Below are 20,943 nucleotides of genomic sequence, written 5' to 3' on the forward strand. Positions count from 1 at the left end.
ATGGTAATAAAAACGTAATCTTTTGAGTGTTGGCAACAACATGCCCTACAGGATAGCAGTGGACAGACTGCTCTGCTCTTGGACAGGATGTTCATATTATAAAACTTTGGAAAGGTGTGGACCAAAATACTTGTGGCTGACTCATAAATGCATGAACTGTTAGGTTTTTAAAAGTGCAGTAGCTGTGAACTCTGTTTTGGTATAGTGCAACAAGAATCTGTTGGTGGACTGAGACAGTACAATTAGCCAATAATTTATAAAGGGTCTGTGAAGACCATCTGCTTAGCAACCCTACTATCTGTTATTGGCCTTGTGACCAACACTCAAAAGATTGTCATTGAAGGATTGTGTATGGTGGTTAGACTGAGAAAAGTGAAAAAAAAGTGTTACATGTCCTCTCTCTCTCCCTCCTGTCTTGTTTGTATAGTCTCTTGAGTTGGTGTAGTTTGGTGGCATGGGGCATGTGCACAGGAACTAGCCTCCCTGCAAACAAAAAATGTCTTTCTCTCCCTCACACTCACTCACACACACACACTTGTATTCTTCCACCTTGGCAGTGCTGCTGTCACCCATGTTCTGGGTTTGAATAAGAGCATTTTACATAAATAAGACACAATATCCTTACTTCTGACAATGCAGTACCACAACTGGTAACCTGAGGGTTAAGGAAGGAAAGCAAGTAGCTGGATAGCCTGGTTACCTGCCAGCTCAGAAGCAACTTTGGGCTTAAAGAAAGGCTCCATGCTAAGGCCAACCCTATCTATATGGAAGACCATGCAAGGGTCCTTGCACATGAGGGATGCGGGTCCATCACCCTTCTTATGGCTGAACTCACTGCCACCAAGAAGAGAATTTTCCAGGATAAGAATTTCAACAAACTCCAAACCCAAAAAAACATGTCAGGAGCACCCAAAACCACCAATGAAACCAGTTCACATAGCAGGAAACACCAAGTGTAAAATACACATATTTAATAGGTTTAGTGTTTTCATTCCATATGCAACAGAACTTCATCAGAAGAAAATTATAGGCATACAGAGCTCAAAGGGGAGCCAGTCTTAACTTTTAAATCACAAAGATCAAGTTCTAATGAGGGGGTTTAGCTGAAGTATGCCACTTCAAAAATGTTTACTTTGCCATGTGTTGACAATATTGAATCTATGTGGAAGCACACTGATATGGCACATAGGTGTGCTCTGATCAACACATAAGAAAGATGTATCAAAAAACCTCTGCTAAGTATTGCGGGACTTTTTTGCCACACTTTGCGCCTGATGCCTCTAGCCTTCTCAAGGCTAAATGGCCCATTAATTTCCCATCACTAGGGTGGGGGTCAACCAGAAAGGGGAGTCATTAAGGCATCCATTGGGTGAGGTTTGTCAATTTTTTGCTTGCCTTAACATCCTTGTACACACACACACACACACACACACACACACACACACACACACACACACACACACACACACACACACACACACACACACACTCTAAAGCTGTTAACTGATTATTAGTTCTCTTTATAGCAGTGGAATGAGAGAATTGCTACCAATTGGACCTGCTTATTAGTATTGTTGCCCAAGTACACACAGTTATCATGAGGGAAGTAGGGATACAATGGGTTGAATGTGAAGGATGCTCCCCTCACTTCCAGAGGGATATTTATGTTTTGCTCTAGCAGCTCACCCACCAACCCTGAATTACGGAAGATAGCTTCCCCAGTCTTTATCATGGAATTTGTACCTTCCCAGTGTGCCCCTTAAGTGCATACAACCTTCCCCATCACATCCACCTGGAACAGGTGAGCAGGCAATGACCCTTCACTCCTCTCCTTCCCTGCTAGGCTCTTCCACAGCTGGGGTCCCTAAGCAAACCCTAGTCTTCTGGGATACAGTCAGAGCTCCATCTTTCTCTCTCTCTCTCCCTTTCTGCACCATGGTGCCAGGCATAAGTGCAGCAGGACTTGAGACTCTGTGCACTGCTCTGACATATTCTTCTATGTACACCAAACAAAGAACTGCTTCCATTTCACCAAATAACATTTTCTTGTGGCAGGTATTCAAAATTTCTGCAGAATACTAACAGTCACTTCAGAAATCCCAATCTTAAAAGGAATTAGGCCAAGAAGATCCACACAACAAGTGATAGGGTCATGTGGCCTGGGTGCACCAACATCCTTCTCTTTTGGATACACAAAGTGCAACGTCACCGGAGGAGATCTGGCCCTTTTTCAGCTATCCAGATCAGTACAAAAGAAAATCACAGTTGCTGGGGTCAATGTAAAGGTGATACTTGGAACCCTGGCCCTGTCTGTTCTTACCTTCTGCATCACCCCTTGCAAGAGTAGCAAGGGTGGAATGACATGAACCTGGCATCTTTGTTAAGGAATGCTAAATGTTTCACAATGCCCCAGTATCTGGGCTCAGGAATATGGAGTAAAAAGTCCATTAGGGGAGACTCACTTTCAAGAAATCGCTTTGAACACTCATGGAACCAGTTTCCAGTTCAAAGTTGTTGATCCTTGCACCTGCTCAGGCTGTCCACAAACAGTCTGAGCTGAGAGAGCACATATTGTTTGAAGTTAAAGCTACACCACAATCTCCCACACTACTAAGGTGAGTATGCACAACAGACAGGGATAGGCACAATCTTGTCTATGCATCACATCACTGTTGTTTTGTCAATGATTGCCTTCAGTGTTCCTGATTTCACTCATGGCCTGAAGATGGTCAATAGCAGAAGCAGAGCCATCCTTTCTTTGATACTGATGCGTTTGTTGAACATGCTGTTGCTAAAGGTCTTATTCAGTTTCAGGCTATGTGCATATCCCATGCAAGGACCAATGCCCTGTAGTCAATCTGTTTTCCTTAAAGGTGGACCACTAGTTTCCTGTATTCAGTTCTACCTAACTGGCTGGAATAACAGACACCAACTGGCTGAGTGGACGAAGCTGCTTCTACAGGAAATTCCACAGATACCATGGGATGTTGCTCTTATTTATCCTGGCCAGGGACACCATAAGAAATGAAACTCACATGTAACCCAGGAATATTTCAATTTCCCTGACTGTGATTCTGTACTTTCAGGTCAGGCTTGAGGACAGGAATTTCAACTGCTTAGCTTTGTCTCTGGGTAAGAAGATCTGATCCTTTTCAGTGTAAGCACTACTAGGAAGACATTGGACTTCTCTGGTTTCAGGCAGTTGAACTTTAAGAGCTTTAAGAGGAAACCTGGGTTGGTAAGGTGGCTCACAGTCATGGTCAGTGATCTGCTAATCATCTCAACCAAGACAATTTCCATAAAGTAACCACTCAAACAAGGATAAGTGTGGACAGTATGGGTTCTCAGTAAGGGAAACACTAGGGCTAGGCACTTAGTGCATACCAGCTGCACACTGGAGACAGAAAGAGAGGAAAGGAAGTAAACTGGAAATGCTTGTTGCTCACCATAAATCTCAGAAAACATGTGATTACTGTACACATACACACGTAGGCAGGCATCCTTAGTGCCCAGTAAGATCAGAAGAGGTCTGGGGAAAAAAAAGGAGAAAAGAAGTCTTTAGGAGTTTTATAAGGACTAGGAAGCAGTTTACCAGGGACAGGAATAATGAACCTTAGGAGCTACTTTAATTTGGACAGCTTCAGAATGGGCTTTCAGGATCTTTACTCATTAGGGATGAGAAAAAGCCAGGAATAAAACCACTTTCTTTTTTCCTCTGGGAGTGGACTACTTCCAGGGTCTGCATGTAGTAAGCTGCTGAACGACGTCAAGGGCTAAGAAGGCTTGCTCTGGTGAGGCCATGGGCATCCTCATAGTAAGTAGGGATGACCATGAATTATAACTTTATTCTGGTGAATTTATAGTTCTTATCTACCTTTCAACCATCAGGACAAGACTAAACCAGCTACCTTGCAAGTGGGTCAGCCTGCTGTCCAAGAGCTGGGAAGAAAGGAAGGAAAAAAATGGGAAGGAGTTGAATGCAATGTAGGTAATAGCTGGGTGGGAGGGGCTTTCCACCCCTCTCTCTCCACCTTTTTCCCTCATTCTTCTCACTCTTCCTTTGTCACAAACTCATTGCTGCTCCCCCAAAGGTCTTTTTTTGTTTATACTGCTTTGCCTTGATCTGCTTTCTGCAAAATGGCCATATTTTGCCCAATAATTCTAGACACACTTGAGAATGGGAGAGTTAAAAAAGCTTCCCAAATTCACTGAGTCAGCTAACCTTTTTCCTCCAGGCATTTGAAAAACAGTTGCCTGAACAGCAGGCCCTTGCTCTCGGGCATGTCTAAAAGGTGACCCATCACATTCTTGGGCAAAATCTGCAAGTGAACTGTCTTCACAGGACTGCTCAGTGGCTGCTGCGTATACCCATCTACTTCATCACAGATGCATTTTATTGTATGTCTGCTCACCCTGAAAACAATATGGGGCAGTTTACTTGACCTATCTTTCAGGCGCTCATCGCAGATGTATGCAGGATTTTTCCTTCATATTTATGTGTCTGCAGTTTATAGCCCAAAATGCAAGTGTAGCCAAGATATGCACATTTTACCAAACAATCAGGTATCCTGCTCTCCATATTGTTAGATAATATATTGAGACCTGGACCTTGACTACCACTTGTTCATTCACTGGATTCCTATACAGGTAACTTAAAAAACTTGTGGTACACTACAGTATCCATCTTGCCTTTTTTTGTTTTGGAAGGTAGGAATGTAGGTTTGGTGACACTGACTCACACTTCATCAAATACACGAAGAATGAGAACACCAGTTCCAGCATGGGTTCTTCTATGCCTATCAATTTTAGATAACTTTTTCTTTTTTTGATTGTACAGCTTCCTTTGACCACCACCTGAAATCCTCCCATATTAGATTTACAGTGTTGTCCAAGAAGACATCCAATGGCACAAAGCCTTAACCTCTCAGTGTTATAACCCACTAGGGATGAAATCTGAAAGAAGTAAGCAAGGACCTCCCATTTAAGGTTTGATTCTAATGAATAATCGGAAGAATATTCACCTTCTTTCAGAAGGGGAGGGCACCCCAACACACACAAGGCGTGCACGGACTGAGGATTAATGCTCTGCTAGGCTATAATAAACTCCTCTACAACCCCTCTCTAATTAAGAACAAAGAAGCTGTCAGCAAGCTGGCAGGCATCTGGACCTCAAAAACGGAGCCTGCCCTGTCAGTGGGTGACAAGGTCTTAGACATCTAAGGTCTGGAAAACATTTCAAATAGACTTTCTGGTCTACTATAAGCCAGCATAGCTGGAATATCTAATGCTGCAGCCGGCTATGGTGGAGTGGGTGCTGTTCTTGAACTGGAATGCTTTGTGGATGCTTGATAACTAGTGTCTGTCACAGGTATCCCTCAGTGGTCTAAGAATAATAAAAAAAACAAAAAAAAAACATAAGGTTTGGATCCCACTGTGCTTACCCACAGGGGTTATGACAGTAGGGATTGCACTGAAGACGGGGATGGGGAAGCATGAGGCAAGTCCTCCCAGAACTGATGCTGGCAGGCATCTCTGGTCCTGATTGGATCATTAAAGCCTTGTTGTCTCTGTCCACCATTTCCAATAGCATTTTCACAGGCCGATTAATTTTCTGGTCTTTCTGTGTTGTAGGCAGGAGGCAGAACGGTTATCTGGAGACAGACAACCTGCAGCAAGGCCCCAAGCTTCTTTTCACATAGAGAGGCCCTCAGATTTCAGGGCTTACAAGCAAGCAAGCAAGCATCTTCTTTCTGAAAGTTGTAGAATGCTCAAAGAAGGAAACCTAGTGTTCTTTCCCTAGGCGAAAAGCACTATTTAGGAATGTCTTCTTCCATAAGCACACTCATCATGGACTTCAAAAAATGCGGAAAATCCAACTTCAAAAACAAATAACAGTCCAGTTCAGCAGCAACTGTCACAAAAGGCAATATACTCAACTGTACTGAAAATAAAACCAAATAGATGTTCTCAAACTGGACATTTAGCTGCCTAAAAGGGATCAGCTAGACGGTAAACTGCCAACGGACTGACTACTTACAGCAAAAATAACTGAGGGATGTTGCAAGTGATTCTTTTTTGTAAGTTACATGTCTGTGTGCTGTAGAACAAGGGGAAGCTATGCTCTCAGGGATATCCAGAAAGTCTCTTAAGATTAGACTGAAGATCAGACATTAACCTTCAGTAAAATCCCAAGGATAAGGAATATTACTGCAACAGCAAACTGTGCAATGAAACAAAAGTTATGTACTTACCATAATGTTGGACGTGTGTTGTCTTCTTTTCATCTGGTTCAGCATGTGGGTTGTTGGATCTGGCTGGATCCGACCTCCATGCCTTACACTAAAGCTTTGGATCAGAGAGCTCTGACTCCTCGGTTCAACATGTGGGTTGTTGGATCTGGCTGGATCCGACCTCCATGCCTTACACTAAAGCTTTGGATCAGAGCGCTCTGACTCCTCCCCTACCCAAAATTCCCCTCCTGCTTTAAATTACCTGAGATAGAGTTTGCTGACTGACCAAAGGTTGTCTTGTGTAACACACACACACATACACACACACACACATATATATATATATATATATATATATATATATATATATATATATATATATATAGACACACACACACACACACACACACACACACACACACACACACACATATATATATATATATATATATATATATATATATATATATATATATATATATATATATATATATATATGTACACACATATACACAAAGGACAAAGATGAAAATATAATAAATACTATACAATGTAAGAGATACAAGGGGTCAGGCAGAGTCCAAAGGAGATCTGGCCAATCCCTAGAAGTAAAGGATGACAATATAGTAAGGAGAAGGAGGGAAGGGAGTTAAACCACATGAAAAGAAGATAACCTAGATCTATCATTACAGTAAGGACATAATTTTCATATATCCAATGTTGTACTTTTTTGCCTGATTCAACATGTAGGACAGATTCCCAAGCTACCTGAGTGGTCTCAAGGAAGGGCATCCTTGACTATGGCAGAGCCAAAAGATGTGTGAATCCTGGACTGCACATCTAATTAGTAGTGAGATACAAAAGGTATGATATGAGGACCAAGTTGCTGTGGCACATGTCACTGACAGGTGCTCATTTTGCAAATGGAACTGGGATTGCCATTGTTCTGATCCGCGGTGGTGCAGCGGTAGCATTGTTCCCTCACAGCAAGAGGTTCTTCCGTTCAATTCTCGGCCGGAGTGAGGGGAGTGCCTTCTGTGTGTTGTCTGCATGTCCTCCCCGTGGTAGAGTGGCATTCCGAAAGACATGCGTGAATGGGCGTTCCTTCGTTGAATGTTGGGCGTCGAGCAGGCAACTCGGCACCGTAAAAATCTACTGCCAATCATTAGCGGAACGGAGTTCCGCTGCGGTGACCCCTAACCGGGAAAAGCTGAAAGACAAACAACAACATTGGGATTGCCATTGCTCTTGTAGACTGAGCCTTAGGCTTTGATTGTAAAGACATACCTCATGAATCATAGACGAAGGAGATGCAAATCTGCTAACCATACTGAGAAAGTTACCTTAGATACTGACTGCCCCAGCTTTTTCTCTGAGAAAGATATAATCCGTTGATCTGTTTTTCTGATAGTATGATAGAAATAGAAACTCCAAGCAAGAAAAAAGTAGTACTCCACACCGTCAAAAAAGCTTTAATAAAACGACAAAGCTTTCAGATATAAACTATCCTTCATCAGTGTCTTACATAAAATAGCTATAAAACAGCATTTTTAAATACAAATCAATCACACCACATGACACAGCAACCTATCAGCAACAGCACTCAAAACATCAATTAGGTTTTTAAAATCACAGTAGCAGCAGCATATACATAAATAATACAAAGTCATTGCTTCTTCATTTTTTGCTTTTTCATTTTCAGAACTGGTTTAGGTGTAACCTGCTTATTTAGACCTGGATATTTATCTGCTTCCAGTCATATAATCCATTCATACTCCTTCATATCTACACAATTTATCAAATCACAACGTTTAGCATTTGGATACACAACATGTATAACAGGTAACTTGGATGGGTGTGTGAGGAGATCTGGGGAAGGTGGGTGAAGAAGGTGAGGCCAAAGAAAAGGGAACTATATTTGCCAAGGCCAGAAGGGAACAATGAGGATTACCCTGGTCTTGCACTCCACAGCTTCCTGAATGAACTTGATGATTAGAAGAATTGGTGGAAAGGTGGAAACAAGACAGACTACAGCATCTTTCATTGACTGTCCCTATGCAAGGATGAGGGCAAAATAACTTCTGCATTTGTTGTTTAGGTACAAAGCAAAAAGGTCACAGCAAGGTTGGCCCCAGCAGCTGAAAATCTCTGCTGCCACTGTTTTGCTGTCAGTCCACTCATGAGGCAGTAGTATAGTTCTGTTTATCTGCTAGGGTATTGGATGTTCCAGGTATTGCTGCTAGAAAGTGTTTCAAATGCATCACCTACTGCTAAATTCTCATGACTTTTCAACAAAAAGGGTATGACTGGGTTCCACCTTACTTGCTGATGTACCAAATCCTGACATATTATCTGATTGTACGGCAAATACATCCTTGGCTAGATGATCCCAAAATGCCTGCAATGTAAGGAGGACCATTCAACTCCAAAACATTGACTTGAAGCTTGGCCTCTACATGGACCATGGTCCTTGGACTGTCCTCCCTTTGAGGTGCCCCCTCACCCAGGAAGGGAGACATCCATGGTCACTGTGGCTATGTGTACTGGAGGACAGAAGAGTCTGTCCTGAGTTACTGAATTGGATAAAACCCACCACTGAATGTGGTCTCTGCAAACTTGCTTGAGACACACTCTGTAGTGAAGAGGATAAAGTTTTTGTGACCATTGTACAGCTAGCATCCACTGTAGAACTCATGTGATATCTGGCTACAGGAAACGTTATAACAGAGGAGGCCATTAGACCCAGGAGGCCCAATACCAGTTGAGCCCCATGGACTGGAATGATTTATCAAATGCAGAGCTACAGATCTGACTTATTTCACTTGTGCTGAGGGAAGTTTTGCTGTTTGATGTACAGTGTTTATGTGGCAACCTCAGAAAACTATGGATTGCTCTTGTCGGTGTTTATAGAGATGCCCAGGTCAGTTGCCAGTTGTAACGGGAATGACCGACATGTTTGCAGCAGATCTCTGAAGGTAGCAGTTAAAAAACAATTGTTTAGATATGGGACCACTTGTATTCCTTGTAACCTGAGATAGGTGAACACCCAGTGGGGGGGGGGGGGGGGTTGTTTTGGTCAGACCAAAAGGCGGCACTCTGAACTGATAACGACTGTCTCCCAGCAGGAAATGGAGGAACTCCCTGGATGGTCGCTTGATCTTGATATCACAGTAGGCATCCTGGAGATCAATAGAGCACATCCAACAGTCCTACCTCAGCAGAGGTAGCATCGACTGTACTATGACCATTCAGAATTTTGTCGGATTTACAAACTGATTCAGATTGCTAAGATCCAAAATTGTTCTTAGGTACCCTGTCTTTTTCGAACTAAAAAAGAACATTGAATAGATCAGAATCCTAGCTGGCCTTGGGTGGCTGGTTGGATGACTCTTTTGTCCATCAACTTTGAAATTTCTGTTGCTGCAGACTGCAAGTGATTGAGTGGAGTATCAGGAATTGTTTGGTTTGTCTTTGGAGTTTCTAAAAAGGGTACTGTACAACCTCTAGTGTTGATCCTTAGCACCCAAAAATCAGAAGTTACATTTTGCCAGGCTAGAGGTTGTAAGAAGTGTCCCACAACTGCCTGCAGAGTGAAGCAGTCAGGCAAGAGTTCAGGGATGAAGGTTTCTCAGTGAATAGCCCATGGAAACCTTGGCTTTGTAGACCACCTCTGCCTCATAGCCAACATCCCAAGGAATTGTCTCCACCAATGGGAGGCCATTCCCCAGGAGTGTCCTGGTGAAAAACTTGAGATATTTTAACCGCATTTTTCTTCCTCTTCTTTGATTCCTGGAGAGGGATCTCTGAGGGGCTGAAAAACAGATTCCTATGGCAGACAAGATCTTACTGACCTGCTCACTCCTGCCAAGTGTGAACTTGACTTTTGGTCCAAATTAAGTGGAGCTATTGCATGGGGCATTTATGAAGACTGTATTAAAGGTTTCTGCAAAGTTGCACAGCCGCATCCAGGCATGATGTGCATAGTAATACCTGTCCTAGCTGCTCAGGCTGCACCATCTGCTGTATTAGATAGCAGTCTTGTGGTGATACTCAATGATGACTGTAAAGTAAACAACTGGATACCCAGTTTTTAGGATATCTGATGGTAAGATACCCATAAGGGAATCTGAGAGTTCCTTAGTCAAATCCCTCTGGAAACATGTCAGATGAGCCATGTAGTTTAGTGCATGAAGAGAAAAAGTTGGCTGAAGCCTAGGTCTATTCCCCCAGTATGTACAATGTCCTTGACTCTCTGTTATGGGTTGGACACAGAACTCTCTTAAGACAGTTCCTTTTTTGTGGCTGCTGCTATCACCATGGTACTTACAATGGGACCCTTAGCCCAATGTTTTCTTCCCTGGGGGGTAATTAGAATTCTGTCAGGTTTCTATGGGATGGGCTCGGCAAAATCAGGTTCCCTCCAGGCTTTTTGAGAAATGTGGCTGACTAAGGCACAGGGAGGAGGGTCCACCCAGGACACTGAAGGGATGGGCCCAAAGGCTTCAAGAAACACAGACTCATCATAAGGAGGAGTTTCAGTGATCTCCCCTTTGGGTAACCTTCTCCCTCATCTAAGTCAATGTCTTCACTGACAGACTTAGGAAAGGAGCCAATACACTTCCTCTTACAAGACCTCTTCCGGGGAATGTGCCTGGGGACTCCAGAGAGACAGGCGCAGTGTAACTGGATGTGGGATTCTAATGCTGAGTAGACACAATGCCTATGGGATCCATCTGTCTCTGTCAATCAGAATGAGAGGAAGTAGAAGCCATCTTCAGAGGCAGTCAGTCTGGTTGGATCCAAATTTTAAGTAAGTACCAATCATCTTTGTCTGGCCAAGGTCCTCTCCACAGCCTCAAAAGCCGACTCAGCCAATGGAACCAAAAACAGAGCACCTAAGTTAGCAGAATTGGTGATAGTCTTGATTACATTGGCAGATAGCTTTAAGGAGGACCTTGGAACACAGTTATCCAATGTTGAAGCCCTGAGTGGTAAGGATGGCTCTAAAAACCTTGTGGTTGACTCCACCGTTGGAGCTCAGACATCAACTCGTTGGCTCTGGGACTCCACTCAACCTGAGTACACTGGTGTTGAGTCAGTGAGGGAAGATATTAAAGCTGAAGTCTCTATGGCTATTGAGTCCAAAGCTGGTACCATGGGAAGGTTGGATCCGATATACACCTGCTCCAAGGATGGAGATGGCATAGGAAGCTGACCAGTTGGGTGAAGGGGGCTGATCCTGATCCTTTCTCCTTGGAGTCATTGCCAAGAGGACTCCCAGTTGAATAGGAGTCCTCAAAAAATTCCTAATCATTTGGTCAACACTGAACTTGATAAGGCTCCTAGTAGATCGACCAGATCTCAAAGATAAGGCTAGCAAAGAAGGCCTTGAAGGTAATTTTTGTAACAAAGTGAAACCTGGGGATGATGGGGCCCACTGAAAAAGAAGTCTTTGGGGAGGGAGCCTGGATCCTAGGAAAAGTAGAATCTGACTGTCTTGAAACTTAAGGTGCCAGACCCGCAATAGCTGTAGGGTCAGAAGATCTTTTCTTAGAATTATCAGCGTGATCTTTGGGACTCTTTTCTTTAGATTTTTTTCTCTTGCTTTGTCTCTATCCTTTTCTCTCTCTTTTTCCTTCGACCTTTCCCTTTGTCTCATTTTTTCTTGGAGGAAGGGAAAGATATGGTTTGCTTTGTGTCCAATGACATTCAGGACCCTGTCTGTGGGGGAAGAAGGCCTTTTAAGATACATTCTGGACCCTGTTTGAGGTGGAAAAAGGCCTTTTAAGATAAGTTCTTCTACTCTCCCATGCAGGACTCTGATGCTGAATGCAGCACAACTGGAGCATGAATCCTGTAAGTGGAAGGTCCCAAACAGTAGACACACTGCGAGTGTGGGTCTTGAGGGGGTATTTTCTGCCCACAGGAGGAACACTTTTTTAAAACATGCTGGCATTAGAATATGAAAGAACAATAAAAGTGTAGATAAATCTTAACTAGGAATTATCTATAAGCAACTAACTATCATAACACTAAATTTAAGAACACATACACATACACAGTAGAAAAACCTGAAAATCACACTAATCTAACCGTAACAAATACAAAGAAACTAACATTACTATAACCAAATAATTAGTATCAAAATTCTCAAGAGGGAGGAAAAATGCTTTCACTTATTGTGAAAAATGATGGAGTTCTCTGGCCACGTCTGCTTTAGTCATGCAGCAAATGAGATATGATGCAACTCAAGCAGGATCTGACAACCCACATGTTGAATAAGAAGAAAATAGACATCAGATCATCTATTGCATTTTACTTCAATCTGTTCTGGCTGTAGTACATCTCATACTGAATCCCAAGCACCCAAGGCTTGCCCTGGGTGGCCTTGAAGCCCAACCATTTCAGACAGCTGATCAAGACAAAGTTCTCTAACAGGAACAAAATCAGTTTTATAATGCTTGGTGCAAGAGTGAATGGATAAGGCATCAAAATGCATGCTTGCAGAGGATGAAGAAGCTCCTTCCCGCTTCTACAGCAAATACAGCTGGACAATCACATGAGGCAATGACTGGTGATTTTTCTGTCTTGTCTTCCATAAACAAAGGACACAAACTGCTGGTCATCATTCTTATTAAATAAGGGGGCAGAGGGTGAACACGTCTGCATGGAGGGTATGGGGAAGAACCTGCCCTTGACCCAATCTTGGAATGTTAAATTAATGTTTTATGCTGGCCTCTGACAACATAATCAGTTACTGAAGATAGGATCAATGAATGGTACCATATCTTTCCTTAAAACTTTGAGGCCAATCATCCATTCATGGTGTAAGCTGAGTCTGAGGCAACCGAGACTGCCTAAAATGTGTGTCACTAGAATGGAAAAGGAGTTGTGAATTGCCCTCTTGTAAATCTCACTGTCTTCCTGCAGTACTAGTAGAAACCCATTTTGCTGTGCTTACTCATCTGCCACACCAATTCAAACCATCAGAAAGTAAAAAAATGTAACCCTCTTGGTAGAAGGTGCTGCTTGATCAGAAATATCCAGAAAATATTCATGCAGTGAACTCTCCCTGCAAGACCAGAGAGCCTATGCTGACTGGCGAACAAATGGCTCCGCAGCCCAAAAATTTGACACCCATAGTATCCTATAACTGACATAACAAATAATTGAGACTAACTAATTACCATATCCACCAATGTACTACCTTGTAGCAGGCCTTAGATTGCTTGCCTGTGGCATTCATGACTTTGGAAACTAAACCCACCAAACCTTTAGGTACACTAAGCCAACCTCATGCTTATGTATGGCTGGGGTATCATGGAGTTAGCTGCTGTCAGGTAACCTATCATTTGCAAAATCTCATTTGATCCCATTTCTGATGCCATGAGAAGCTGTACCAAATCTAAATGTTTGTGAATCCGGACAGCGACAAGAAGGCCTTCATAGCTGAAATGTCTTAAAGGCATCCTAAGAAGAGTTTGAGATGCACTGCTCTGGGCTGTGACTTGGCCTGGTTTACTACAATCTATATATTTGTTTTTAAGTGAAGCATTAGATTCCTAGTCCTCAAATTGAGGTGATCCAGGGTGACAACAGCAAATCATCCAGTTAAAGAAGCATTCAAACTGACTGATGGATTGAAGGATGCTGCCACTTGGTGAAAACCTTGGAAGCTGAGCAAATACCAAATGGCAGAATTCTGAACAGAAAATGGCAACCTCCCTAAAACTGAATGGGCTTCTAATACAGTCTCCTGATTCTGATGTGGAGACAGTCATCTTTAAAGTCAAATAAGCATATCCATTCTTCCCCCATGAAAAAGGTATGATAAGAATAACACAACACAGAAATTTTAACATGGGTATGAATGTGTCTAGGTCACTGAGATCAAAGACTGGTCTCAGGCCCCTGTGTTCTTCGTCACTAAAAAGAACCCAAAGCAGTGACCGGTTACTTGCAGGTCTTTGGGAATGAACTAGACAGCTCATTTTTTAGAAGGTTATAGACCTTTCATCAGGTACCTACACTGTACAGTGGAATAATGTCAAATAAGTAGTGGTGTGTATGGGGGGCAGCAAACTACTGCACTGCCATCCATGATCTTTCTTATCCATACACCTGCAGCGACAGACCCCATTTTGTGGAATAATGAAGACTTTCTCCATTACACCAGTCATGGATGGGGGCAGGGAATCAAGTGAGCAGCCATGACAGTTCTGGGGACCCTAAAATGGTACTGTCTACCTCCTTTGGTTCACTAGATTATTGACTGGACAATTGCTGCTTGTTTTTGGGCTGTTGCTGGACCCACTGCTGTGGTTGTCAGTATAACCTCTGTCCTTGCTGGGATCTAGAAAAAGCCCTATGGGATGGGATGGGTAAAATATTATTTCTGCAGCAAACAAGGACCTACCCTTCTCTTTCATGGCCTTTAAATGATGATCTGCATGTCATGGAGGGGGCACTCAAAAAATTACCTCTGGAAAGGCATAAAATGCAGCCAGGGGTGAAATTGCCTGCAATACTTGATTCTGCTTTATGGCTATCTGCATCAATGGTGGCAGGTACACACTGCACTCTAAATAAGTTAATGCTGGAAACCATAGTCAGCTGAGCCTTGAGAGTTGTTTCTCGTCACTGTCAGGGGTGGCAATAATGCTCTCAGCAGTCTTATCTATAAAGTCCCAATTAAAAGTAAAATATCTGGATCTGTAGTGCAACATCACCTTACCCAACATCTAGGAAATGAACACCCATATTCCGAAATAGTCCAAAGGTATTGGACTCCCTTGCCTGGACAATGTGTCCAACTGAGGCACAAGGTTAAGCTTTAGTGCCAGCACCTCCACAGTCTAATCTGAGTGGGGATTCTCTACCTCACAGTAAAATATCCAGGTGGTTGGAAGATTTTATCTGATCTTCATACAGATGGGTGATACTGTGCCCAATGTGGGTCCAAATCCGCTTGACAATGTCATTAAAAGCATCTGTAACTGGAGAGATCAGCCGGGAGGGAGGTGATCTGATATGTAGCCCACAAGATTTCTGTATATGCTGTTGAGGGAAGTGGTTGATCTCGAGAAGACATCCTCCTTTCTCTCCCTAAATTTGTGATCCTCTACAGGGAAAAAAAGGGAATTAAGTATCCACTTCCTCCTCAGTGTCTCTAGACACAGCAATAAATTGAGTCAGTGCTAGGGAGGCCAATATCTGGTGCTAGAGGGTGAGTGCTCCCATCTATGCACTGGAGAGAATATCTGCACCCCTAAAACCTACTGACCTTGCATTAGGAGGTTGTGAGCAGCTAGTTAGTATCCTGAGGCCTATTGTGGGGAGACATGCAATAGCTGGACAACTATAACCTGCTGATCATTGTCAATTTGAAAAGGCAACAGAGTCAGAGAGAGTGCAGGAAAGTGAGGGATGTAAAACAGATTAAGGAACACAATATCTATCCCTGCCCTAAAAAACTATCCAAGTGTGCCTTCCAGTTACCTATTAGAGAAGGCAGTGCAAACAAAAATCAATATGGAATCACCAGACTAGGTGCAGAAATATAACAATTTACAAAACTTTGAAATAAATTTTGGGGAAGTGCTAGATAATTCTTCAAAACTTGAGCTCTGTCGTTGAGCATGGGGAAAAAGAACCCAAGGACTCAGCTAGGTCTCAGCAAGAAGCAGATTGCTGATCTGGCTTGAGGGCTGGGTCTGAGATGATCTAGAAGAAACAGTTGATGAGAGATCCTAGTGCCTAACACAAGCACATTTTAGAGGTCTTACAGCTGAAGCATCTCAAAGTAAGGTATATAACACACGCATATAGCTGTGTGTCTCTGAGTTTGTGTTGCCCTATTGTCTGAAGGCAGAGTACTGAACTGTATAAAATGGTGTCAATTTTTCAAAAAGTGAATTACTCTGATAACATCTGTAAGGTTTGTGACACAATAGCATACTCATTTTAATAAATATTAATAGTTGCAATAATTGTGCATAACATCTTTTGCAGAGCACGTTTAAGAATACATATGTTCCCTGCTCTGATGCGCTGAAATAATTAACATGTTCCCTACTTTGCATGTTTAAGAATACACATAAATCCCTTTACACTGCAATCTACAAAAGATGCATTATGAAAGCTGCTTAGCGTGACACATCAAAGTAAGTAAGGATTTTCACTTTGTACAAAATTTTCTTTTACAGAATCTGTTACCCAGGTTTCTGACACAATTTTAAATTTCTTATAAAATGTTCTTCTAAGTGCTTTTAGTTCCTCAACACGTGCATGGCTATCACCTACTAGAACATGTGAAACCCCTTCACCTAAATGTGTGACAACCTTTGCTCCACGAAATCGAAGCTCTAATGCTTTCATCTCCAAACTTGTACCATGGATTTTTGTACTTGGATCATTTATTACAGCAAAATTATCTATGTATATTACATATTGACGGAACATGTTAAGTGGAGAACTATCCCATGAATAACGTTGCTCCACGTCGGCAATAACTTCTAATGATACTATATTATCTGGCTTTCTGATTCTGTCAAAAACTTCCTTCAGCTGGTTCTTATCAGTATCTGCATAGTAGCTGTCACCATAGCGATCATATTCATACGCAAAGTGCTCCTCAGTAGAAGGTGACATGTGAATCATGTGTCGTGGCTGCCATGGGACAAATTCTTTACTTTTCAAGCACTCTAAAAGCCAGTCAACTTTCACAACATCATACTTATTTGAAGAAATGATATTTTTTACTCTTACATTTTCTGTGCCAGCTATAACACAGTACGTATCTGATCCAGCATTTTGAACTACAACTCCTCCACATTCTGCTATTCCTTTTTCTAGCTCAGATTTACTATGGCCATCAATTCCACTCATCACACAAAATTCAACATCTTCAAATATATTTGAAACTTTGTTTACACTGGAGAGATCTTGGGCCTTTAAGTGCTCTATAATGCCTATCACTTTCTTTGGTTTTGGTATAGTCTTTCTTTTCTTTTCTGGTTCATCGTCATTCACATTAAGATGCTTAGTGGCTAGCTTTCCTGAAGCCTTATCTTGTAGCTGCTCCAAATCATTTAAAGTCATGCATTCATGCCACTCTTTATCATCTCTAATTTTTTCAATTCGAGGAAAACGCAATGTGCACCCTGTTTTATACATGTCACTTGCCACAATTTCTGCTGCTTTAACTTGAACAATAACAGAATTACAAGGATCTATGTAGACTTCTGGTTTTTCTGATCCACATAAAATGCTTGCTGGTGGATCTCTTTTGCGATAAGGCTTCCAATAATTAGCTAGTTTCAAACCAAGATCATAGAGTTCCTTCATAGTATATCCAGAACCAACTCGACAAAGTGAATGAAAAACAGATGGCTTCTCACCAGGAAGAGGAGTCTCTGCTACAGCACAAAGGAAATGGGACATCATACCGCCCCTTAATCCTTTCCCCCAGTACCCTCCAACAATTAAAATGTCTAGCTCATCCATCAATCCATCAACATACTCTGGCTTAACTTTTAACCATCCTTCTCCACGCTTATCAGGCTTATAAATAGACAAGGGATCTTTAATCATAATTCCTTCCTCTCTTTTATCAATAGCTTCATTTAAAGCATCAACAACTTCCTTCTTGGTTTTGGCTTCTCTTTTTTCAACAACATGTACTCTCCCTTGTAGTGGCTGAAACACAGTATGGAGAATCTCATGTCTCTTCCTTAAAGTTTCATGTGCTAGTTTGCGATCATTCACCATCAGAACATCAAAAACACAATAGCAGGTCTGCAGCTCTGTATCATCCACCATTCTTTTTATATCAAATTTGTTTCCTTTCTGCATAAATGTCTGTGCAGTTGGATTATAAGCCATCATTTCACCATCAAGAATGCAGTTCAGTACATTAGGCTTGAACAAGCCATGAATAAAAGGAGTTAAAGATCCTTCAAGTGGAGCAGCACCAAATTGCTGAGTGTAGTCAAAGCCTTTCCGTGAAAAATATTTGTAAACATCACCATCTTTATGTAGCTGCATGCGTTCACCATCAAGCTTTGTTTCTATGTAAAAACTCTGGTTATTCATTTGTTTTTCAATGCTTTTGATATTAGCAATTGCTGCAAGCATAGGTTTAAAGGCTAAAAACAATGAAATAGAGACATTACTAAGGGAAACATTAGGATCATGTAGCTCTCTGCAGACTTTCTCCAAGTCTGTTGTTACATTATGCAACTCTACTGCATCGTGGTGAAATTTGTTCAGAATTGTCTGTTGACTGAGGCCAATTTTCATGTCTTTAATAATCATGCGAATTAGCCACTTTTGTTCCAGGGCTGAACACTGTGTTATAAGCTGAAGCAAACTCTTCTTAACTAGATCTTTTTTTCTGGAAGCATTGTTATTAGCAATGGAGTCCAAAAGATCATTAACTGTCTGTATTGTCAAACTGCCTTTATTTGGACATCTCTGCTTTAGAACAAAGTAGGCAACACCAGCAAAATCTCCAGACTCAGTACTTGAGCTGGATGGCGCTCTGTAGTTTAGAAGTTTTAGTGCATCTTTTCCTTCTTTCGGGAGTCCCATAACTTCAATATAGAGCTTGGCTAGCATTGTCTCCTTAATTCCATAAGCCAGTCTCTCTCTTTCTAGATGAGGAAGAATCAGCCGCATTGCAGGGTAAAAAGAATCTGTTGTATCAGGATCCTGTTTATGAAGGGCATTATGAAAGTTTCTCCAGGAATCTAGGAACTCTTCAAAATATTTGGCTTTATCTGGTCTGGATTTGGTCTTCTGTATTCTTTCTAATGTTGAGCAAAGTGCTTCAAAAGGTACTTGAGATGCAACAGTCTTTTTAGTCAAAGGATCTGAAGAAGGAGCTGCAGACATTAGGAACTTGTGGCACAACGAATATCAAAAGACAGGAAATGTACCTAGTGAAAAGAAGACAGACAAATCACAAACTCACTGTATGTAATCACTTAAAATGCTGAGAACACATACTGAATTCCAGAACTACTTCAGAACTGCAAAAAAGTATACAAAGACCACCACTTGAGTAATTTAGTTACTGTATAACATCTTCAAATGTGTTACCTTTTTTGTAAAGGATTATTTTCCTCCAATTTTTGACTAAAATAAACAAGTTATCAGACAGGTTAACAAAGAGATTTAAATATGGCAAAGGCTTATTAAAACATTGGCAAGGGTTTCAACAGTAACAATCCAGCTATATACCATATCTTTGCATAGGTCAAACTTTTCACATCCTTAATGTGCCACAAAGAACACCATGCTGTATTTGTGCAGCTACATTACCATTCTATTTGTTGCTTAATCAGAGTAGGCTGCTATTAACTTATATTATTTTACATTTGTTAACAGAGTGGTCACATGGTTCAAAGACTCTTTTCAGGTAAGACCAGGGCCACATAGGTAAGCACACAGAAAAAAGAAAATAGGTACTTGCTTATTAACACAACCAGGAGACGAATCGTTCATACATACACACCCGTTCACCAGCTAAAGGTCTTTTTGATGCTGACAGTCACCATAATTATAACCATGATGACAAACCAGCAATATGTATGAATATATTCTAACTTGAGGCATTTGTCTTCAGTATTTGTGTAAACATGTGAGTCAATGCTGCCGGAACTCATTAGCAATGGTTGTGTCTCCACAGGTTTTCAGTACACCAGTTAGAAAACAGAACCATAGAAGCAGTTTCACCAGTATCATGTAAGGTCATACTATATGAATAAGTTAATAATTCCTGAGCATTTTGATTTTGTTAAAGTTATTTCGCTGGCAGAATGTTTCTACAAACATGCGGTCCTTGTCAAATTAGACTAATGAAGTAAATTTCATCTGTTGTTTCACCTCGATGGTACACAGCATAGTAAATGCACAAGACATGGGTTCATATGCAGTACAGCTGTGTGTGATATTTGAAATGGAAAATGCAACATTATGAGGTCACACCTTTTGTTGCTGAGACATATCTGTATGCTTGTAATAGTAGTCATTAGCTACCATTTGTAAACCACACCTCAGCAAGAGAAGCAAACAAAAACATAGAAGCTTTCTATCAGTTTTCAATGCAAGCCTGGTGTTATCTTCTGACTCAGAAAATGGAGTGGTACACAAAACCAGATGGCTAATCCTACCAGTTTTGTGTTGAAAACCCAGTTAAGTATTCAGCTACATCAGTTGACTACTATGGAAGAGTAAGGAGCGGTACTTATTATCAGCATCAGCTGCCGCTTCGACAAAAGACAGCTGGTTAACAGGTGTGGATGTATGCATTTCTATGCAGATTACATTTCCAAAAAATGTATACATTTAGAAAACTACAATTTTATTGTAAACGATCTTTTTGAACAGAAATCAATAGCTTTGCGACTTATGAACAATTTGTCTTCTGGTTCCATTAATGACAGACGGGCCTTCTCACATTCTACACTTCAGTTAGGAAGGCCCAGTTTTCAATAAAAGTGAAAAAAGATTACACAAAGTTGAATTTTTTTTCCTGAAAATGACATAAGGCACTAATTTATCCCAAAAGCTGACTGATTGAGTGGATCTGGCTCGGACAGATAAAACCAAATTAAGATTCTAATACGTAACCCTGCCTAGTTGCATTAATATGCATGTACCAAAAAATATAAACAATAAGAGGCAGTTATGCAATTACAATAACTGGGTA

At 41.4% G+C, this 20,943-nt stretch overlaps 1 protein-coding gene across 1 annotated transcript in view; it reads right to left on the minus strand.

The window, feature by feature from the left end:
* Positions 1-16,163: 16,163 nt before the first annotated feature.
* Positions 16,164-20,943, minus strand: part of LIG4 (DNA ligase 4) — a 135,345-nt gene continuing 130,565 nt past the window's right edge. Inside the window, exon 3 of the mRNA XM_044071334.1 lies at positions 16,164-19,168. Coding sequence (XP_043927269.1) covers positions 16,389-19,124 — 2,736 coding nt within the window. The 5' untranslated portion in view covers positions 19,125-19,168 and the 3' untranslated portion in view covers positions 16,164-16,388. The remainder of the gene's footprint in view (positions 19,169-20,943) is intronic.

The sequence above is a fragment of the Protopterus annectens genome, chromosome 5.part0, assembly GCF_019279795.1.
Source record: "Protopterus annectens isolate FY-2018-M chromosome 5.part0, PAN1.0, whole genome shotgun sequence".
Taxonomy (NCBI): domain Eukaryota; kingdom Metazoa; phylum Chordata; order Ceratodontiformes; family Protopteridae; genus Protopterus; species Protopterus annectens.